General features: G+C 35.6%; 1 protein-coding gene across 1 annotated transcript; it reads left to right on the top strand.

Annotated features, from left to right (window-relative positions):
- Positions 1-891: 891 nt before the first annotated feature.
- Positions 892-19,369, top strand: LOC139966654 (ferrochelatase, mitochondrial-like). Its single transcript, XM_071969903.1, has 10 exons — positions 892-1,039; positions 4,012-4,126; positions 6,446-6,565; positions 7,158-7,306; positions 8,354-8,426; positions 9,192-9,369; positions 9,768-9,866; positions 13,293-13,565; positions 14,729-14,788; positions 17,638-19,369. The coding sequence occupies exons 1-10, from the start codon at positions 1,006-1,008 to the stop codon at positions 17,770-17,772; spliced, it is 1,236 nt and encodes a 411-aa protein (XP_071826004.1). The 5' UTR covers positions 892-1,005; the 3' UTR covers positions 17,773-19,369.
- The last annotated feature ends 1,872 nt before the right edge of the window (positions 19,370-21,241 follow it).

The raw sequence follows: 21,241 nt of genomic DNA on the forward strand, positions 1-21,241 counted from the left end.
TCAGCATAGTCAGATAAATAACACGAAATAAGTATAGGTTTACCCATCTGTTAATTATTTAACTATTTAATACCATGCGAGTATTTCAATTAGAATCATAGTCTTCCTGTATTATTAAATGTAATAATTGCGTCAATCATATGTCTATAGTATACTCATTTCGTATCGGCCACATTCAAGACTTGCCCATTCATGTAGCAAACAAACCAAACGGAAATTTTTTCAATATCTTTCAAAATATTGAACGAATTATACCGACAAAGCTGTTGTACCCATTTCATTGGCACATTGAAAAAGCCAACAGCTAGTTCAAATCAGTATAGAATGCCGAAAATTGACATTACGTGACCAAAGTTCGAAATCTTAGAACACAGTACTGGACATGTCCAGAAATGATTGCAGGAGAATAATTACCCTTTGATGATACCTTTTGATGGGAAATGGAAAATGGAGTATGTGCAGTGATTCCATAATAATGACATACTGTTACTACGGATTATACATATCGACAAACTAACAAACAAGTGAGACCGCAACAGAAACTTTGTTTATGATCAAACGCAAGAGCATCTGCTGTTTTTAGTCAATATAATACTTTGGAACGTGAATACATACATACTAATGTGATATCGCCGATATTGTTCAGCCAAGGTTGACCTCAAAGAGAAAGAGGGTTTTCATTTCATGACGTTTCATTTAGGAAAACTAGACTTTTAGGATAAGCCTATTCAAGCCTTCTACGTCGTACTTTTGTGGAAAATACTAAAGAGCGACTTGACGTATAACTGGACATTGAGCCATCACGCGTAACTAAAACACATTGAGAATTACATGTTATGAAATCTCAATACAGAAAGTATGTTTAAACGTAACGTCTAGGCCAACCAGCAAGAATTTGTTACTCTTTTACGTCGCGGCGTCAATCGATTTGGGAATACGAAATTATAATAGTGACCTACACCCTTGCTTCATATAATTGTATAACAAAGTGTTCGCGACGAAAGTATGGCTCTTTTTCCGAAACGATCGTTTCTCAAAGGTAAAGCGTAAGAGAATATCATTCTGTAACATATATATGTATACTCGAAATATGTTTGAACAGGTCTTTCTTCTGGATCAACCAGAACTCTAACTTAATACTACGTGTGTGTATCTGTGAGATACTGTACGTAGAGTTGAGTGAGCTACCAATTTAGCGACATATACGGTGTAGGCCTAAGTTATGCATAGACCTACTGCCTTTAACTGGAATTTTTTACGTTGGCCTACCGTACATTGTTACGGCTACTGTATAGTAAAGGCTTCATAATTGACGCACCTTCGTAATTGACGCACATGTAAAGATTACTAGCAGCGATACAGCAGGCAACCTTAACTTTCTGCAGCCAAGCATAGTTACATATTTGATGAGTTTTTATCCATTTCAGGTAAATGCTGATCAAATTGTGATTTTTTTTAAAGTTTTCAACAGTCTCACCCCTTGTATGTTTTGTTTGCATTTGGAAATCTTAATTCCTTATACTAGTAACCAAAATTACCTCAATATGATACCACTATACTACTCTATGGAACCTGACCTGTCTGAGGTTAGAGGCTCAGAGCATAGCAAACAGCATCCAAAGACAATTGATGTATACTTAGGCCTACACTACAGTTAGCGTATCGACGAATGTGCAGACCTGTCAACTCTCCCGGTTTCACCGGGAGACTCCCGGTTTTTACCCGAATGTCCCGGCCTCCCGGTTTCATATTCTATTCTCCCGGTTTTTTAATGTTTCATCACTTGCGAAATTTCTGAAAATAGCCAACAGTTAGTCCTATGCCTATCACGTAATAAGTGTAATCTAAATATAGATTGATTGTTTACAAACACGTTACGACTGACACAGTGCTGTGCGGGACTCTCAACCAATAGCAGACTGCTTTGTCAGTTCTCAGACTTCGCCCAATGTCGTTATTGTATGTTGGCCTTGGTCAAGTCCTGAATACACTACAGTAGTACGACGTGCACTGTGCATATGCCATGGTGCACAAGTGTGCTTTTTACGTGACCAGCCATGCGGGATCCAAAAACGTCACGGCCAAACGGCACTACCGAATCATCCCATTCTGATAAACGAAACTCAGGTCAAGCGAGCCCAAAAAATAAATGGTGCATAAATGGTGCACAAGTGTAATAAACACAAGTTGTCACCTGTTTGTATATGCGGCGTACCGAATGTGTGCAGTTCGCATGTAGGCTACTTGTATACGACAAAAAACAGTTAAGTTCTATGCCGGCACACACTTTACCTGCGGCCTCTTCGATGCTAGGTGAATATCACGTCTTAAACTACGATTTAAGAAACGGCTGTTTCAAACATCTCACTAATTCTTTCGGCGACTTTAATCCCTATTCATTGAGCACAATAGCATAAACTGCGTATAAACTCATACAGGGATTATGCGAGGTGTCTATGCGGCAATTTGTTTGTCAACGATTTTATACGCGATTGTACTTGTTTATACGTCTTTATACGATCCTGTGCGCGTACACATGTCCAGTTATACATGAGCGGTACTGTAGACTATTTATTTTAGGAGTATTTATATAATTTCAGTTGAAAATTACCAACCTCCCTATTTTCCCCTTATTCTCCCGGTTTTTTGGCCCTGAAAAATGTTATTCTCCCTATTTTGGGGTCAAACAGGTTGACAGGTCTGAATGTGTCTATTTAGCAGTATGATAGAACGTACGTTGCGAAGGCAAAGAACAATAAATATTTTGAGATCATTACATTTCTGATCAACTACACATATGAAAACATATCCAGTTGAGTGATTTGGATTTTTCGTTGATAGACATCATTAATCAAATCAATTATGTCAATTATGAGCCCACCATGCTACAATACTTGCTAGTCAAAAAGTACCATTTGTATTCTGTGAAAGAGGGAAGAATGTGTAGCATGTTCCTGTGCGGTTGTGCTTGTCGTGGGAAACGGTGTACATGTCATGGAAAACTATCATTTTTTAACTTAGCTACTGTATGGTATTGGCACAAATTCAAGAAATCTCTCTAAGTGCCTTATATACACACTGTGTTGTACATCAGGATGACTGAAGATCATGACTACTGTATGCAATAATTAGTATAATTTACAGTACTGGTGACCCTTATGGTTGGTACTTTAGTGAGATGGACCTTCCTTATATTTGACCATAGCTCTGTTGAGGTAGACAGGAGTCACACTGATCAGTGTTATTACTTTCAATACTGAGCATTTTATAATAAACCATGCTAACATTTAGTCTTATGTACATAAAAGACATCTCTAATGACTGCAAGTTTTAGTGTGTCTAATACAGCTCTGCGATCAATGACACCAGAGGGACATAGACAATTGCCGAAGCAGATTTGAGAGAAATTTATTGTAGCACAGTGTTCCACATACCATTATTTATTGCTACGGTACTTAGACAAACATTACAGTGTGACGCTGTGTAGCACATGTAAACGGTAAATTACTAAAATGTTTTATTTTTTGGATTCTGTAGTGATCCTGTTGTATCTTATATGTAGATGGATATATATGCAGATTCTCTCAAAGTTGTGATTTTGTGCAGTTTCAAGCCCATAAATTTCCTTTCAAAGTTGTGATTTTGTGCAGTTTCAAGCCCATTTCCTTTCAAAATTGATTTTGCCTACTCAGGACGGGTATCAAATATTCATAGTCATTTTGTAACAAATTTCTGGATTAGAGACTTTGTAATCCACTTCATGAACTTTTCGGTTTAATTTTGCATGACATAAATTCACTGGCAATGGTAATCATATGTATCAACAACTTTTTTTATTCCTTTTGATTTCTCTGTCTTTTTGTTTCTATTTGTTTTAGGTTTTGTTAAGCGCCTAGAGGCCTTCTGGTATTTGGCGCTATATTAAGAACTTATTTATTATTATTATTATCAGAGTCGTTCTTGGTCATACAGTATATACATGTTATAATTCTAACTTCACTTGTTTTGCAGCTCTAAGAGGCAGGAACATTGAAGCCCTCTGGTTGCAAGAGAAGAACATCAGTTTATCATGTAGCCAGCGACAGCAATCAGAGACCACAGCTTCAGAAGAAAAAGTCAAAAACAGGTATGCAGTACTGTATTATTGATAGCGATTAAAGGCATTGAAGACTTGCCCCAAACCGCGTGCGGCCATCTGAAAAATTTAACTTTCTGTTGCTTGCAAGTGACGTTTTGTTCATGTCGCTTCAAAATGCAGACAGTATTGAAACGTAATACCTTGTTATCTTTAGCTCGACCTGAGATTTCCATCGCTGTATTGTTTATACACTGTGCTGTGGGTATTGACCGCAGCTGTATGTACTGACTGTACACTAGTGTCTAATTATTGACGGTAGCAAGCTGTCTGTGTATTTTCTGGGATCGATGGTGGTGTCTAACACTTTTGTTACACCTCATTAGAAACTAGGTCAGATTACCGGCATTAGAAGTTTCTTTTTGCCCAAGTCTTCACACCCTTTAACTTTCAACCAGTGAAAATCGTTAAGTTTCAGGTTTCACCATACTGACGATCTTAATTCTTTCTAGCTAATTGATGTACATTCACCAAACCTGCTAACCGCCCCCACCCTCACCACCTCCCTCACCCCCACCAAAGGGGTTAACCTTGAGATTAAATTCCAACAAAACACCTTGAAATCTGGAGATTTGGCAGTTTTAAGTCATATCAAACTCATTTATTAGAAGAAAACTATTTAAGCAAATCTATGTAAATCTGCTTCACTTTGAAACAGTGAGCTTCAAGGTAAAACTCTGTGAGATGACAGGAATGCAACAGTGAAGTGCTCAAACTAGCCTTTAAACTAGAATATTCAAGACTGATTGCACAGTGATAATACTCTCCCGGTGATGGTAACCATATATAATATTTTTTTTTGAATAAATTTTGATCATAGAAATCTTATTGCTAAGCTTTAACTCTCAGATTACTTTACAATGATTTGGTCTATCACTACCAGTGTGAATGGTGTTTGGATTACAACCTTGAGATGTGTTGAGCTGTGTTTGAGAGTGTTAGGCCTTTGTATCTTGCAGCGTAAAATATTGCACTAAGAGATTCACTATCTGCGTGTAATGTGTGTGGCAGACAATTCACAGGTGCAATGCTCCAGAATATAATGTGTTCAAAGTGCAATACTTTGCTATGAGTTCTAAGATTTCAATTTAGTATTCTCATTTCATTAAGTAAATTTAGAATTGGATTCAGGCAATAAAATCTCTCATATTTTGTCTATAGTGGATCTTCAGTTTTCAAATTTTGACCTACTGTACATGACCGTTTATGATACAGTAGGTCACTGTAGTATATTGTACAGAATGACTTTCAGCCTTAGTCAAGCTTGTTAAGAATGTGGTTCTGTTCTACAATTCCTAGGAATGATTCATCTCCAATCATATATGCACATGTTTCTTGGTTTTTACATTCAATTACTTTCTATGTCAGGTTTTCACTTGTTATTGTATAATACAGTTGAATAGAAGTACCTGTTTACTTTAATTCTTGAGTTCTCTCAGAGTTTGTATCTTTACCTACATTCATACATTCTGTATGTTTCACATACCAGTCAATGGTTATGTACAGGTATACAGTAAAATTGATATCTGTAGCAGATCCTGTACATGATAAATGTGTAAATCTGTAAATCTTTAGTTTGAAAAAAAATGGTTCTTTCCTTTCATCAAACATTGACTGTTGAAACTGAAGTTAAGTGCATGAAACAAAATGGTGCAGGAAAGCAAAGCATTCAGTGTTTATTTTAAAGCAGTATAAAATGATATGATTAAGTTATAACATAACATAATATTTAACATAGCATAGCGTAGCGTAGCATAACATAACATAACATACTTAACATAACATAACATAATATAATATAATGTTTAAAAAGTAGACCTGATCCAAGTTGGATCAGCTAGAACCTTTTTTTTTTTCAGAACTGGGACTAAGAAAGTACCCTTGAAGATCAAACAGGCTACATTTGTACACACTTTGCAAAGATGATCATGTTTTTAATAAATGTCTAACTCTTGATTTGCATACTACATACTGTATGTTGTTATACGATTCCATTGCATCCCATCATCATAATCTTTAATATAGGGAACTCAATGATATCATCAAACCTAAACGTAAAGTCAAACATCTTTATAGTGGTCGGGCAAACTAGAAGTTCAAATCAGACCTGCCGTCGAGGCACACAGCTAGAAGTCTAGAACTTTGTATGGAAAAAGTAGAAAAAGAGAAATGTGAAACTTTTGATTACTTAGGTATCTGTCTTTTGGATGAAAGACAAGTTTACTAACACACTTTAACATGATTTACAGAGCATGGATGGTACTCTTTTCTGTGAAAGTATTTTGTAATGTTGTCTCTGTTTCTCTTCAGTTCTCCAAAGACCGGAATAATGATGCTTAACATGGGAGGACCGTCAACTTTGGATGAAGTTCACGATTTCTTGTTGAGATTGTTTATGGATAAGGACATTATTCCACTGCCAGCACAAAGGTAATTGCTCATCGGTGCCTCTTTGACAGATAAAATACTGTATGTATTAGTATAATAATAATAATAAGCAGTTACTTTTACGGGCTTATGGATTACAACTTACACGTCGAGTGGCTTCCAATTCAACATCTTTTAAGTCAAATTTGGAATCGTTTCAGTTTAGAAAGTCATTTCAGATGGGAAGACCGTAGATTGCTCTTTGATGAAAAACCCACCTAACTTTGACCCGGCTGGGTATTGAACCCGGAACCTCCCGACTGACGATAGTCTGAACATACAGTAGACTAGATTTGCTGCCAACAATCTTTATGTACAGTAGGCTGAATGTTTTCCTGGCAATGCATGGGGGCTAGAGACATGCTAGATATAGACTGCATTTGTTTTGTTTTTTTCATATTTTTCGCACCAGCCTTAACATAGACTGGATATTGCTTTTATTATTCTGGATTTCAACTAGATTTGTATAATTTTTTTTCTTATAAAAGCAATAGTTTGGATGAAGTACTTAGTTTAAAAGAATATGATAATGTTAGCTTAAAAAGTGATGGGTTGATAACATCAGCCAGAACAAACATTGTTGTTACTCTCACAGCCAACTTGCACCATTCATAGCCAAGAGGAGAACCCCAAAGATACAAGAGCAATACAAGAAGATCGGCGGTGGTTCTCCAATCAAAATGTGGACTCACAAACAGGGATCCGAGATGGTCAGAATTCTGGATGAAATATCTCCCGAAACAGGTCAGTATGAAGTCAAGAATTTATGAAAATATACATGGGAGTAGTTGAGTTGTTATCGGTCTAGTTAGGGTTACTTCAGACTGCCTACCTAAAAACCTAAATATAAGAAAATGAACAAATAAAACAAAACATAAACTTAGCAACAAGCATGTTAAATGCACCACAATTTACCAAAGAAGAATGAAAAAGAGGTATAAACTTCCAATCGTTTAAAAAAAAGTCAATAATAATTTTAAAAATGTAAAATGAAATTTATGTGAAATAAAGTCCTCTTAAATGCAGTTCTTGAATCTTTAATGGTTTGTAAAGCTCCGTAATTAGGAAATGGTTGTAACCAGAGAGATCCCGTAGATAAAAGGAAAGGTCATTATCTGTTATGTGTGAGCAGTATATAGTTTGGTGAGAATATAGAAAAAAAGTTAATGACGTAATAGACAATGCATCATTCTCGGAATTCAGTCCCTCACTGTATCTCCTCCTTTTATAGTCTTACAGAATAAATTAGATTACCTGTGATAATTGCAACTGTTTTTCACTTACTGTACAAATATGATGTAAAGAACATACAGTAACCAGAGTCCATGAAAGTGCCAATTCAATGAAAGGAACAAAATTCTGTCAGACATGGTTTGTTGAAGTCAAAATGGAGAGTGCTCCACCATCTTGTGACTAATTTTGACAGAATTGTCAGAGAGGCATTGTTGAACATTGAGTTTTGTATAAGATAGGAAAATGTAGTCATTTTGTTCAGATCTATTATCGATATTGTGCTTTTCAAATCCAAATCTTGCACAATGGGTTTTAAAGGAAGATGGCCTTTAAAATCACAATTTTTCCCCAGAAGGAAGGAGGACTCCTTTATATAGCTGAAACCTCTCCTTTCAGGCTATGACAACTTTTCCTTTCATCTTCAGATAAAATATGGTACACTCACTTATTGAAATCCTTGTGGATAAGGGGAGGGATGGTGGTAGTTTAGTGTGCCTCAATTACAATTACCTTGAATCTTTGGGCTGCTAACAACCTCATCTGGTTATTCATCCACAGCACCTCATAAATATTACATCGGTTTTCGATATGTGGAACCTCTGACAGAACAAACAATTAACCAGATGGAAAGGTGAGTCTGTTGTTCTCCATTTGTTATTATAATCTTGAGGAATCAAGTAAAAATGGTGAAAATTGCCAATTAAAAACGACGATGACGATGACGATGATGAACATTTATATTGTGCCAGTATCCTTCAAAGAGGTGCTCATGGCGCAGTGACACAGCAGTGAGCAAAGACAAAGTTTTGGACAGCCAAAGAAACAAAGGTCAACATAAGACAAAATGTCCATTAGAAGTCGTTGCTGAGATTTTGAAACAGATGTAGTGTCTCCAGTGACTATCATCAAAGGATGCCAGAGATGGAGAGAGCTTGATGGATTCATGTAAATTAGGTAACAAGTAGGACTGAATGAGTACTATACAGACAAAGGAGCACAATATCAGTGCCAAGACTTTTTTTGGCTATCATGATCCAAAGTTCGGGAATCTACACAAATGGAAGTGATGTGCTTGTATGATGATTTCTGTCTCAAGTTTTTATATAGTTTGATAATTAACATCTTATCTTGGTTCTATGCTTCAATATTTATTCTTACATTGTAAGGGATTATCCCAGTTCTTGGTTGCTCTTAACATTGATACTGTTTTGGGAATTTATACAAATGGAAGAATCTGCTTGTATTATGAATTTTCTCAAGTTTTTTCATATATTTTGATAATTTTACCTATCAACATCTTATCTTGATTTCATGCTTCAATATTTGTTCTTACATTGTAAGAGATTATCCCAGTTCTTGGTTGCTCTTAACATTGATACTGTTTTGTCTTACACAGCGATGGCATCACCCGAGCTGTAGCGTTCACACAGTATCCACAGTACAGCTGTTCCACCACTGGTAGCAGTCTCAATGCTATATACCGACATTATGCTCAAACACCAGATTTAATCACAAATAGTACCCTCCAGTGGAGTGTTATAGACAGGTGGCCTACCAACCCTGGTCTGATAGAGGTAAGTTTAACCCTCCCCCCGCCACCCCCACCAAAAAAAAAATCAAATTAAATATTGCTTGTGTAACTGTTTAATAAAATTTGTTATATACCGCTCTGGAAAGTATAAAACTAAATACTTTTTTTTATTGCTCTCTTCAGCGACATTTGTTTAGGGTAAAGCAATATTCAGTAGAAACCAATGATACATCAAGGAATCACAAATCCTTCTGGCATTCTAGTTAAGTTTCTTTCAAACGGGTTGATTATATTCGGCACACGTATTCCAAGGAACTAACTGTTCCTCACTTCATGTGTCATCGCTGGTCAATTCCATTCGACAACATATTTGCATCTCATTTTTGCCCAAATTCTTCTGGAATTTTCCTGATATATTTTTATTTACCAAATTTTATTCAGGCTTTTACTCAACACATTAAAGAGGAACTGGTCAAGTTTCCTAAGGAAGTTCAAGATGATGTCGTTATTCTATTCTCTGCACATTCCCTTCCAATGACGGTAAGTTTAAATACTTGTTTAACCATACAGTGGTTGATTAAAAACCTTACAGTCGTGACTCAGTGTTTGGAGGGTATTTTCTGTTCGGGGAATGCGAGGAGTACATTTTTTTTGTTTGGATACTTTATTTTAATGCTTTAATTCGCAATCATAGGAGATGTTATGGCGGTTGCATCGCTCGTTGTAACACTATTGTAGCACAGTGCTGTGCTATATCTTACAGTTAACATTTCAACAAGTATTGAGATGTGCTGTGCTGATAGCTAGATCTATTGTTGTCCAAATAGAAATTCAATCGGCTGTCAATGGCATTTGCATAATTTGGTAGAGGTGGAGAGGGGGCCAGTGAATGATGAGTTATGTTTAAATGAACACAGCTAATCCCTCTTCGTATTGGACATCACGGTTGACCGCTTATTAGAACAAAGGACTGTCTAGGTGGAGAAACCATGTGAGCCTACAGGGGCAATGCACTAGCTTCTGCAGGGACATATCCAGAAGGGGGAGGGGGAGCAATCGCTCCCTCCCATTGAGTACCCCGAAAAATAATATTTAACTAAAAGCAGGAAATATCATTATAAAGCCCCATTTTTAGGTTGAAGGAAGCTAAGCGACCCTTCTCAATCTTTCCCCTGAAAGGTCGTCTGCTACACAAAACAATACTCTTAGTATTGTTTATTACTGTTCAATTTAGCTCACCGAGTGCATCTTCATTTGGCCACGTAGACTTATCTGCACTCAGTGCTGTAGCATTAATTTTCAGATACTGCTTTTACTCTCATAAATTGATATTTTTTAAACACAGAATTAGACGTCAGATTGCCAAATTGCTTTTGAAATTTCTTTTTGTTAACAAATAACATTGGATTAAGTTACCTCTGTCAAGAAATATATTAAATTGTGTACTTAAAACTTGAGACCAAACATCAGTCACAATGTTAATGTGCCATTAGCAACAGATGGTGTCAATTTTTAATGCCAGAGACAGTAAAAACGAATAGCTTTCCTGGAAGGCAGTGATATAATAATTAGGTATTCAGTTATTTAAGGCATCATTCGTAAATCCCAAACCTGTTTTGGTAAATATTGCTATAAACCGTAAATCCTGTTAATACCTTTATATATCTCTCATACTGAGTAAGTTCAGGGCCAGGAAAAATGAGTTTTGATAAAGGGTGAATCTTATGATCATTTAAGTTCTTCATAAATTTTCCTCCAATATTCAATGAATATAAGTGTTTACGTGCATCTCAAGGATAAGTCCCAATTTTAGTAGAAAAAAGGAAAGATGCAAATCATGGTATTGTACATTTTGCCTTTATATGTCACACTGTTGTTATGTCATGTGGTTTGTAGTTGAATACATATAAATACAGTATATACATACATAATAGAGTATACACATACATATACAGTACATACATATATACACAAATATAACCATACATGCACACATACATATACTTACATATACATACATAATAAAGTATATTCATACATATACATACTTAAACATACATAAATTTACATACATTTACATTCATATACTTACATATACATACATAATATTCTTACAGTATATTTGTTTGGATTGTGTGTAATTATGCCAAGTTGTAGTGATTTTTATTCATAAATTTGTGCATTTTGCCTTCCTGACATGTGTTCAAGCGTTTCCCAATCTATACAGTTGTCGATTTAAGAATTTACATAATGTTATGAAATTTATATATAGTGAGAGATCACAATTAGGGCACAGAGAGATGAATTCACATGTGTCATTTATTATCATTATAGATTTTATGAGTCAATTAGTTTTCTCCATTTTCGTATTTTATGACTTTTTTATACTCCCAGTATTATTACAGTTTGCATAATATCTCTGTTGTATCTGCTGATATGTACGTATGTGTGCGATGCAAAGAAACGGGATAGAAATGAAATGGAAAGGCATAAAATGTTTTTACGACAGTCTGTGTCCTTCAAGTAATAAAACCCTTGGGATTTCGCTGTTATTTCTCTGCAACGCAATATTTTCTCTGTTCCTTTATGAAGAGTTCGACAGAGGGATGTGTTAATGTTTGGTAGATAATCTTAGCAACTACACTGTAAAAAACAAGCACTGTATAATAGCTTTGATGCACTTTAACAGTCTACAGTTCACCCATATTTTATTTCATGTCTTTTCTTTGATCAACAGAGAACATTTACAAACATTAGAATTCCATTTACTTTTTGTTTTAACCAACATTCTGCTTGAAATATAATATTTTAAATTGGAAAATTAGGTAAATATACGGATGCTTTAAACATAACTTGTAACCAAAAAAGGATATCTTGCCTTGGAGAAAAAGAAATTGTGGACTTCAAAATATTATGGTACAAATCCCAAATGAATGATTTGCTAATATTACAAACCCAGAATACATGCTATAAGTCTCATCAGATTATGCAATATTAAATAAAATCATGATAAGGTAATACAAATAAATGTTTGAAACATCCAACAGATGTTAATCATTTAATGATTTTACCATTATTTTGTAAAGTAAACAATTTCTTTGTTACAACTGCATTCATTGCTTTATTGTGTAGAATTAATTATCTTCTATCACATAGGAAAAAAACTCTTACAAACTGATCAAATGATAGAAAAATATTGCGAAGATTTTAAGTACTGGTTTTATATTGCAGAATATTATGAATTAAAGAATATCAAAACCTTCAGAGTTACTAGGGGATATTTGAAAATTTTGTTGATTTGACTATTTTTGTTTTACCTGGCAATGTGAATAAGCATTTAAATTTTTTTGTAAATTGTTAAATGCTTGTTGAAATTTAATATCTTCCTCTATATTAAATGTGTTTTTTAATTATTGGGTAATTTATCATTTTTCTGTTTGACTATTGTTTATTTATCTGGCAATGTGAACAAGCATTTAAAAGTTTGGTTAATTGTTAAATGCTTCTTGAAGTTTAATATCTTCCTCTGTATTAATGTGTTTTTTAATTATTGGGTAATTTATCATTTTTCTGTTTGACTATTGTTTATTTATCTGACAATGTGAACAAGCATTTAAAAGTTTGGTAAATTGTTAAATGCTTCTTGAAGTTTAATATTTTCCTCTGTATTAATGTGTTTTTTAATTATAGGGTAATTTATCATTTTTCTGTTCTGCTATTGTTTTTTTCTATCTGGCAATGTGAACAAACAAGAGTGTAGGTGCTCATTCTCTTCTAACCAATCCTGAATGAAAACTACCTTATCAAGTAAATGAAATACGCAGTTTGTGTTAACAAACTTTTATTAAAATATATAAAATTAATATATGTTTAGCACCCTTTTTTGTTTATTGTTCTACTTTATGGAAAGGGTGGCAAGTTTTAAAACCATAACAGCCTATTTCTTTACCCCTCTGCTATTTGCAGGTCGTGAACCGAGGAGATCCTTATCCAGCCGAGGTCGGTGCCACAGTTCAAAGAGTGATGGAGGCTCTGAACTTTTCGCATCCCTACAGGCTCGTCTGGCAATCGAAAGTTGGTCCCTTACCTTGGCTCGGGCCACAAACGGACGATGCCATCAAAGGACTGTGTTCGAACGGACGGCGAAATATCCTTCTCGTACCGATCGCCTTCGTGAATGACCACATCGAAACCCTCCATGAGTTGGATCTGGAGTATGCAACAGAATTAGCTGAAGAGGTGAGAGAAATTCTAGCTACTAATTTTAGATTCCTAGTTCTGACATCGTCTGAACTCAAGACTTTTTGGGGGGGGGTGGCTCCATACACTTTGCTGTCTCACTCAAATGCTCAACATCACATCAATGAGAGGCTTGACATAATTCTGTCGATTTTGCAGAGAATGCAAGTGTTGTCAGTTGGGGAGGGGGGGGGGGTGCATGATGTCAAAATGGGTTGGGAAAATTGTTGGGTGAAAGCTAATTAGTGATTTGAAAATGCTTATAGGAAATGCTGCTGATTCAATTTATCAGTATTACTGGTCTGATTATGTGCTCCTAGTTCATGAAAGAAATCTGCAAGTCAAATATTCTTAAAAGTCCTTTGTCTACTTGACCATGGAACCAAGCTTTAGTAAGTGACATTAATCCTTACCCAACATGAGAGGATTAGTACTAACATCTTCAATGCTATTTTTTCAGGTCCATGTCACAGTATTTTACAAATGTAATGCTTGCCTTTGTGTATGTATGCAATTTGTGTGTTCATATAGCTTCAACCTGACCCTATACTTGATATCAGGCCTGATTAGATGGGGGTAGTTGGGGGTGGGAGGGGGTTCAGAGGGCCACAGACCTGAACCTGTGGTCAAATTAGAGCATCCAGGGAAACATGGGATAAATAATAATGCATTCAGATTTTAGTAAAATACTAAAGTGAAACACTCTGCCCAGGGACCTGCTCACTCTCCCTGCTCCTACTTGTCATGGAATCATATACATTCTGAATAAAGCAAAAAGTTTATGACATCACTGCCAGAGTTTTGTGCCCAGACTCTTTGCAAACAAGTCTTTGGAATGTATAAAAATGTAGCTTGGAAAATGTAAAAAAATAAAATAAAAAAAAGGGTGTTTTCTTATTCCAATATTTGAAATGAATGTTGACCAATTCATGCTAACAAATTAATATATTGCTTTTGGGATCTTATTGTGGCAGAGCATTAAATCTTGTTTATCAAAACAAGCTAAAAACAAGTTGCAGAAAGCCTCTCCGTTTACAACAGCTGATGTGTATAGTTTTTCCATTTCGTTAGGTGGTACCGAATAAAATGTTTCCCCGTACAGTCCATCTTTCACTAGTGTTTCCCATAATCATTTCTATTTTGATTCCCTATTTCACTTACAGTGCGGTGTTGAAAACATTCGGAGGGCAGCATCTCTCAATGATAATCCGACTTTTGTCAAGGTGAGTGCTTCAATCAGAATCGAAATCTGTCATCTGTATATATATCATCCCCCGAAGTTGTTTTTTTTTCTTTGGTAAAAACCTCAAGTGGCCCCTATCCATCAATAAGAAGTGGCCCCTTTTTCCATTTGTGTAATAGAAAAGTTCCCTTTTTTGATTTTAGGAAAGGTTACATTGTATTTTGAAATTAAAGAAAATTATGTAAAAAAAAAAAGGAGTAAAAAAAAGGGAGGTTTGTTGAAAGAGATATCTGATTAATGGAATTTGTGGTTCAGAATGTTGGGATGTTTTGAGGTGATTTTGCAGTTGTTTCCTCAAATGGAAGTAAAATGTTCCTAATCCCCTACAAAGCCTGTTAATCCTCCCCCTCCCCAATACCAACAACATTGAACCCTCTTCCACCACCTCTGCTCAAAGAATGGTTCCACACCATGCAATTGCATCCAAGAAATATTAAGTAAGATGTTAAAACATTGAGGAAAATGAGAGTGAATTGATATATATTAATACATAAATTCAGCAAAGTTAACAACAACGATGTAGAACCAAAGACCATTTTCAATGTTGAACCTTGCTAGTTGACATACTGAGCCTCTCTTTGAGCCCCATTTGAGCCTCTTCTTGAGCCCCTTTTGAGCCTCAATGTGACATTTTGACACGTATCAGCCTCTCTCTATGTGACACTTAAAGTATGTCATACTTGTTATTTTCAAACTAGCATCTGGTGGTAAAAAACATTTTCCGATATGAATTTTTCTAGAAATACAGATAAAATATTAGTTATTGCTCTGTTTTGTATTTTATGGCCGTCTTTTCTTACATTTATTACTGTATTTTTTAGATTTTTAGTTTTAAGTTGACAAGGATGACAAAGATTATTATTGAATGGGGTGGTTAAATTCCAATTTTATGGTTACAGCAGACTGGCAACAAAGTTTAGCATGATGTCATAACAAGCTGCAATTGACCACTGCCTGTGGGAAGTTATTTTTTTTTTGGGGGGGGGGAGGGAGTAGGGGAGAGGAAGTCAGTCAAGAAATAAATTTAGGAACATGAAATTTGTAGAAAAGGAATTTATAAAAGCTCTTGCAACTTTCCTAAAGCCAGACTTTCATTCTCCTTAACTTCTTGACCCTGATTTGTGTTACTAACAGAATTTTCTGAAATTGTTTATTTCTATATTTAAATAATTGTAATTTCAAATTTATTGTTAAATATATTTCACTATTTGAGAATGAAGTATGGCTAAAAGCTGTTACTTGGTAAGTTCATTACTTATTAAGAGAAGGGAGAGGGGTCACCATGGGATACATCCTTAGGGCCCAGGGTCTGTAAGGGGGGGGGGTCTCAGGGAAATAGGAGATAGAGAAAAAAGTTATTTTAATATTGCCCGGAACATACCATGAACTTATGAAGGGGTCTGGTGACATAATTATCCTTGGGGCCTGCCCTGACTTTGATTAAGAAGAATGTTGTAAGCAGACTGCTAATTTAATGTCAAGACAACCATGCCAAAACAATTTCTGCAACTTTGTGCTTGCCCCAAATTGCACCTTCTTTGATCCTGATCAGAGATGGGAGAGGGTTTGGGGGGTTACAGCCTTGGGGCCCAGGGTCACTTAGGGGGATCTCTTTCTTCGATCATGATCAGTTGAGAATGGTTGCAAGCACACAGCATTAAAAATTAAATATGATTTCCCTAGTGGTAGGGTTACATTATGTAATACAAATATTTAGGTATTTCCAACAAAATGATAATATATATAGTGGAAGATTATGTTCACAGTGGTTTAGCCATCTAGTGACTCTAATTTGAGCGCAGAAAGTCAAATTGCCAATAGTAATTTTTTAAAACATTTCTCATCCTCAAAACACTTCTCTAACATCAATTTCGTCCCACAAAGGGGAGAGGAAGGGGGGGGGGTGGTGGCTCAACTTAGACCATTCCCGCGAGACAATGTTCCCTCCAGTCTTTAGATCAACTATTCTAATTAAAGTTCCCCTACCTTGTAGCTTGAATTTAATCTGGATTGTATCTGCAGGGAACTTTATCTGCATTAGTTGATGATATGTACTTTTGATTAAACTGTTAACTTTTTTTTGTTCGTATCTTTATGTCATTTTAATGTAAACTTAATTAATTTATCTGCCAGGTGCCGTGTTTTCATCACATGACACAAAATATCTCCCTCTTTTATAAAACTCAGCACTAATTGTTTTTTTGTTTGTCATATTGTTTTTCTTAATTAATTTCTGTCTATATTATCTTGACGTCACATGTGGTTGATAAAATCCATAAGTGTAAATTTTCACGTCGCAATTAAGTCTGCAAGATTGTCATAAATAATGGTACATTTAATTGCTAAGTATACCTCAAAGACGAGCAACAGTTTAAGAGCAAAAGCATGCACTAATACAAAACTAGAAATAAAAAGGCTCAAATAAAGATGGAACTTCTTTTATTTTGTTTTTAAAGTTAGCAACAGAAGTCGACTTTCTGAGAAAACAAGAGGGAATTAATTTCCTATGAAGTGGACAAAATTTACGAAGAAAAAAATTGAAACGATCGCGGTAGGATTGAGTTTGACTAGTAGGGATGACAGAGGAGGTGTTTTAGTAGAATTATCTTGATAAAGATTTCATTGATGTAAGGAGGAAATTCTGCTGGCAAATTGTGTGCAAAACATAATCACAAATACCTCATAGAAGCTCCGTTTTTGAAAATTGAAAAAAAAAAAAAACAACAATGATCTGTTCCTTCTATTCATGAAAATAGTTCACCAAGGAAATTACTCTGTTTGGATTTTTAAAGATAATTTTCGTATCTTATTTTTGTTTTGTTTTTGTAGGCAATGGCTCATTTAGTCAAGGACCATCTTGCCTCCAACTCGCCATGTTCTAAGCAACTGCCCTTACGATGTCCAATGTGTGTGAACGCCATTTGTGGGAAAACGAAAGAATTCTTTGCTCAGCAACGACTTTGAGAGCTCTAACAAAAACTTAATTTTTGTTTATATAAAGTGTCGTTTACATAGTGGTGCGTGGGAGAATAAGGATTAATATGGTTGCTGTCTCTATTACAACATATCTCTCCTTTAAACCATCATCCATTATGCTTGATATCTATCAAAACATTTCGAAAATGTCCCCCCCCCCCCCCCAACCACCAATTTCAATAACTACTGCCAATACTTAGAACCTTAGGCATTTTGGGTAAATGTCATTTAGAAATTAAAAAAATATATATATTTATGAATGCACGGGACAGCAACCTTAAGGGAGGAGTATATTAAGGGTAAAGAACAAGAAAAAATAAAGAAACAAAAATAAAACGTCATCATCATCATCATCAAACACAACAAAAACAACAACAAAACCAAACCAAACAATGCTAATATCTATTAAAAATTGATTCTTGAATATTTAATACGCATTTCTTGTTTTTGTTTCGTTTTTTTTTAACATCGGACTAGAATTTTGATAGATATTTGACATTCATTTGACATTGACATTGTTTTCATGTCATAACTATATGTAAGTTTAAGAAATAATTAATTAAATAATATCTTTAGTTTAAGGTAAGCTAGATATGTTACAAAGGACAAACATAATTGATGCAGCTTTTGGAGTATTGGTACGGGTTGTACGTCTCAATAATGATAAATTACACTGATTAATCACCCTGATAAACTCTCATTGATTAAAGCGGCTTGACTACCATGTTTAGCCAAATATATAATCCATGTGCGCATAAAGTTATGATGAGAATGGAAACTAACAGACCTTCCTGGTTCCACATTAACGCGTCATGTCAGTCCTCGATGATACTAATTGTGTCCCTCTGCTGTTAACCCTTATTTCAGATGTGATGAGAGGCGGGGGGGGGGGGTGGATCTGGTGCTACAGTCCCGGGGCCCCAGGTATATAAGGGGGTACGGGATATATGTTGATGGCCTGGGAAAATATTGGATGAAGAATAACATATTTCTCATTTTCATATTAATTTCATAATTAAGTAAAAATGAAGGATATCTTTACAGGGCCCCAGTGGTATAACTGTCCAGGCTGCGGCCTGGCCATTGGCTACACCCCTCTGCTTGGTGTACGTATACTTTGTAAGAAGGTGATCACTTCGGCTGTGATATGAACACTCGGGAAAGACAATAAAGTCACTTTCTAGAGGCGATATCCAAATACACTTGGTGACATAACATCATGAAACATAATTAAAGGCATTGAAGACTCACCCCAAACCGCGTGCCGCACTCTGAAAAGGTTAACTTTCCGTTGCTTGCAAGTGAATTTTTTTTCTTGTCGCTACAAAATGCAGACAGAAATGAAACGTGATACCTTGTTATCTTTTATCTAGACCTGAGATGTCCATTGCTGTTATGTACACTGTGTTGTGGGTATTGACCGTAGCTGCATGTATTAACTGTACGCTAGTGTCTAATTACCGACGGTAGCAAGCTATGTGTGTATTTTCTGTGATTAATGGTGGTGTCTAACACTTCTGTTACACCTCATTCGAAACTAGGTCAGATTACCGGCATCAGCCGTTTCTTTGTGCGCGAATCTTCACTCCCTTTTAAGAGGGGAAATATGGCTTTATTATTAATAAATCTATAAAAGAAACATGCCACTAGAATCGTTTGTTCAGTAGAACTTATTTGAAAAATCATTCATGTCAATACAGATGGTGTCTGATGTGGCTTTCAGGTTTGAAAAATAATTTTTTGGAACGACAGACTAGGACTACAATCAATAAATTGTCACAAGGCCGTCCTCCTTTTTTTTTTATTTTTGACTCAAGGCAAGTCAGTATATTATTATTTCCATAAATCGTCTCCATGCGATTATCATATCAGTATATTTACAACAATAGACAACTTTCTTCAAATTATGGTATTTTTTTTCTTTAAGTGACAAGATCACTAGTAATGTTATGTGGCTTTTACTTTTAATAATTTTGTTTTGTGCAATGGTGGTTTATAGTGGGTGTGGAAGGTATATATATCGTTCCAGGGACATTTTTCTCTCTCTTAAGATTATCTTTTACGAAAGAGACTAGAAAACTGAATGAACAATTGAGAAAAAAATCAACATCTCTTTAACAATTCTCTCTTAGTAAAAACAAGTGTATGATTGAAAAATTGGTCTGAAATTTTTCAATTTTCTTCTCCCTTGTCTCCATCCCTCTCGCCCACCCAAAAAAAAATCCTTTACATATGACATTATACGGTATTTGCGTTTTTTAGATACCACTTTAAGATTTTTAAATCCCAGCTATCAGGCTGTAAACATACACGGTTCGGTGTCGCTAAATTTGGGTCACAGAAATCAGCCTCTTCCCTTCTCTAGTGCATCAGGGGAGCTGAGGTCGTTGAAGTCGACTCCCATGACGAGAGGGAGGGGGATGTTGCATTCTGAGTTTATTTAGGTTATAAATTGGGTCTATTATTATAGGTCTACACGCAATGATCTGTCTTTATGGGATTGAAAATGAGAAGGGGGGTGGGGGTGGGGAGGGCGGTGTACACCTATTGGATCCGCTCCTGTACAACGAATTGCTACCCCATTGCCAACCGGCGCCATCGCGATAGCTCACAATTAACTATTTATCTAATAACTATTGTCAAGAAATGCATGACCTTTACAGATCATGATCACGATCATGCTCATGATCATGATCGGAAAAGGAAGGTCAGCCTGTTGTTAAAGTCGTACTTGCCAAAGCAATTGTATCATTACACCATATCGCCTGATCACGTGACCAGAGTTCCTCATATTTACAGTGGAGCAGACGCGCTAGAAATGTCAGTAGCACGGCGTCTTTAAAAAAAAGATATAAATATAGTTGATATTTCAGCCTTCGGGAACAAAAATTACTAATGGTATAATTTTGACAGAATACTAGAAATGGCAAGTTTTAAAATTTAATGAAGAAAAAAACCCGTCTCGTGTGAAATGATTATCAAAACAGTCGGCTAATGTTTTGTTACAACACCCCCCCCCCCTCTCCAATAAAAAATGCAAATAAATAAATAAATGGGTCATACGTAAAACTGCAGTAGGTTCTCAAAGTTGTTCACAATATCATACAATTAAAGTAGGTTAGCCTTAAAATCAACACAATGTTTCTTGAATAAAATTTAAAAAAAAAAACCGTAAAATTGATGTTTTGTGATTCAAACCGTTATAGCTTCATTTAATGTATGAATACTAAATGAGTAAACAATTCGAAACGACTGGAGAGCATCTATAAACGATTTTGTTAACGTTTATCTTTGACAAATCAGCCGGAAAGGGTGAATAATTATTTGAGGAGAAAAGTGGTTTTTGACCGAGAAATTCAATTCCACTAACGACAAGCTGTCAAACTGACAGTGCCTAATGGCAATATAAAACATAGTAGGTTCATTCATGGATTAAATTTCAATTTGGAATTCAGTA

The sequence above is a fragment of the Apostichopus japonicus genome, chromosome 4, assembly GCF_037975245.1.
Source record: "Apostichopus japonicus isolate 1M-3 chromosome 4, ASM3797524v1, whole genome shotgun sequence".
Classification (NCBI taxonomy): Eukaryota; Metazoa; Echinodermata; class Holothuroidea; order Aspidochirotida; family Stichopodidae; genus Apostichopus; species Apostichopus japonicus.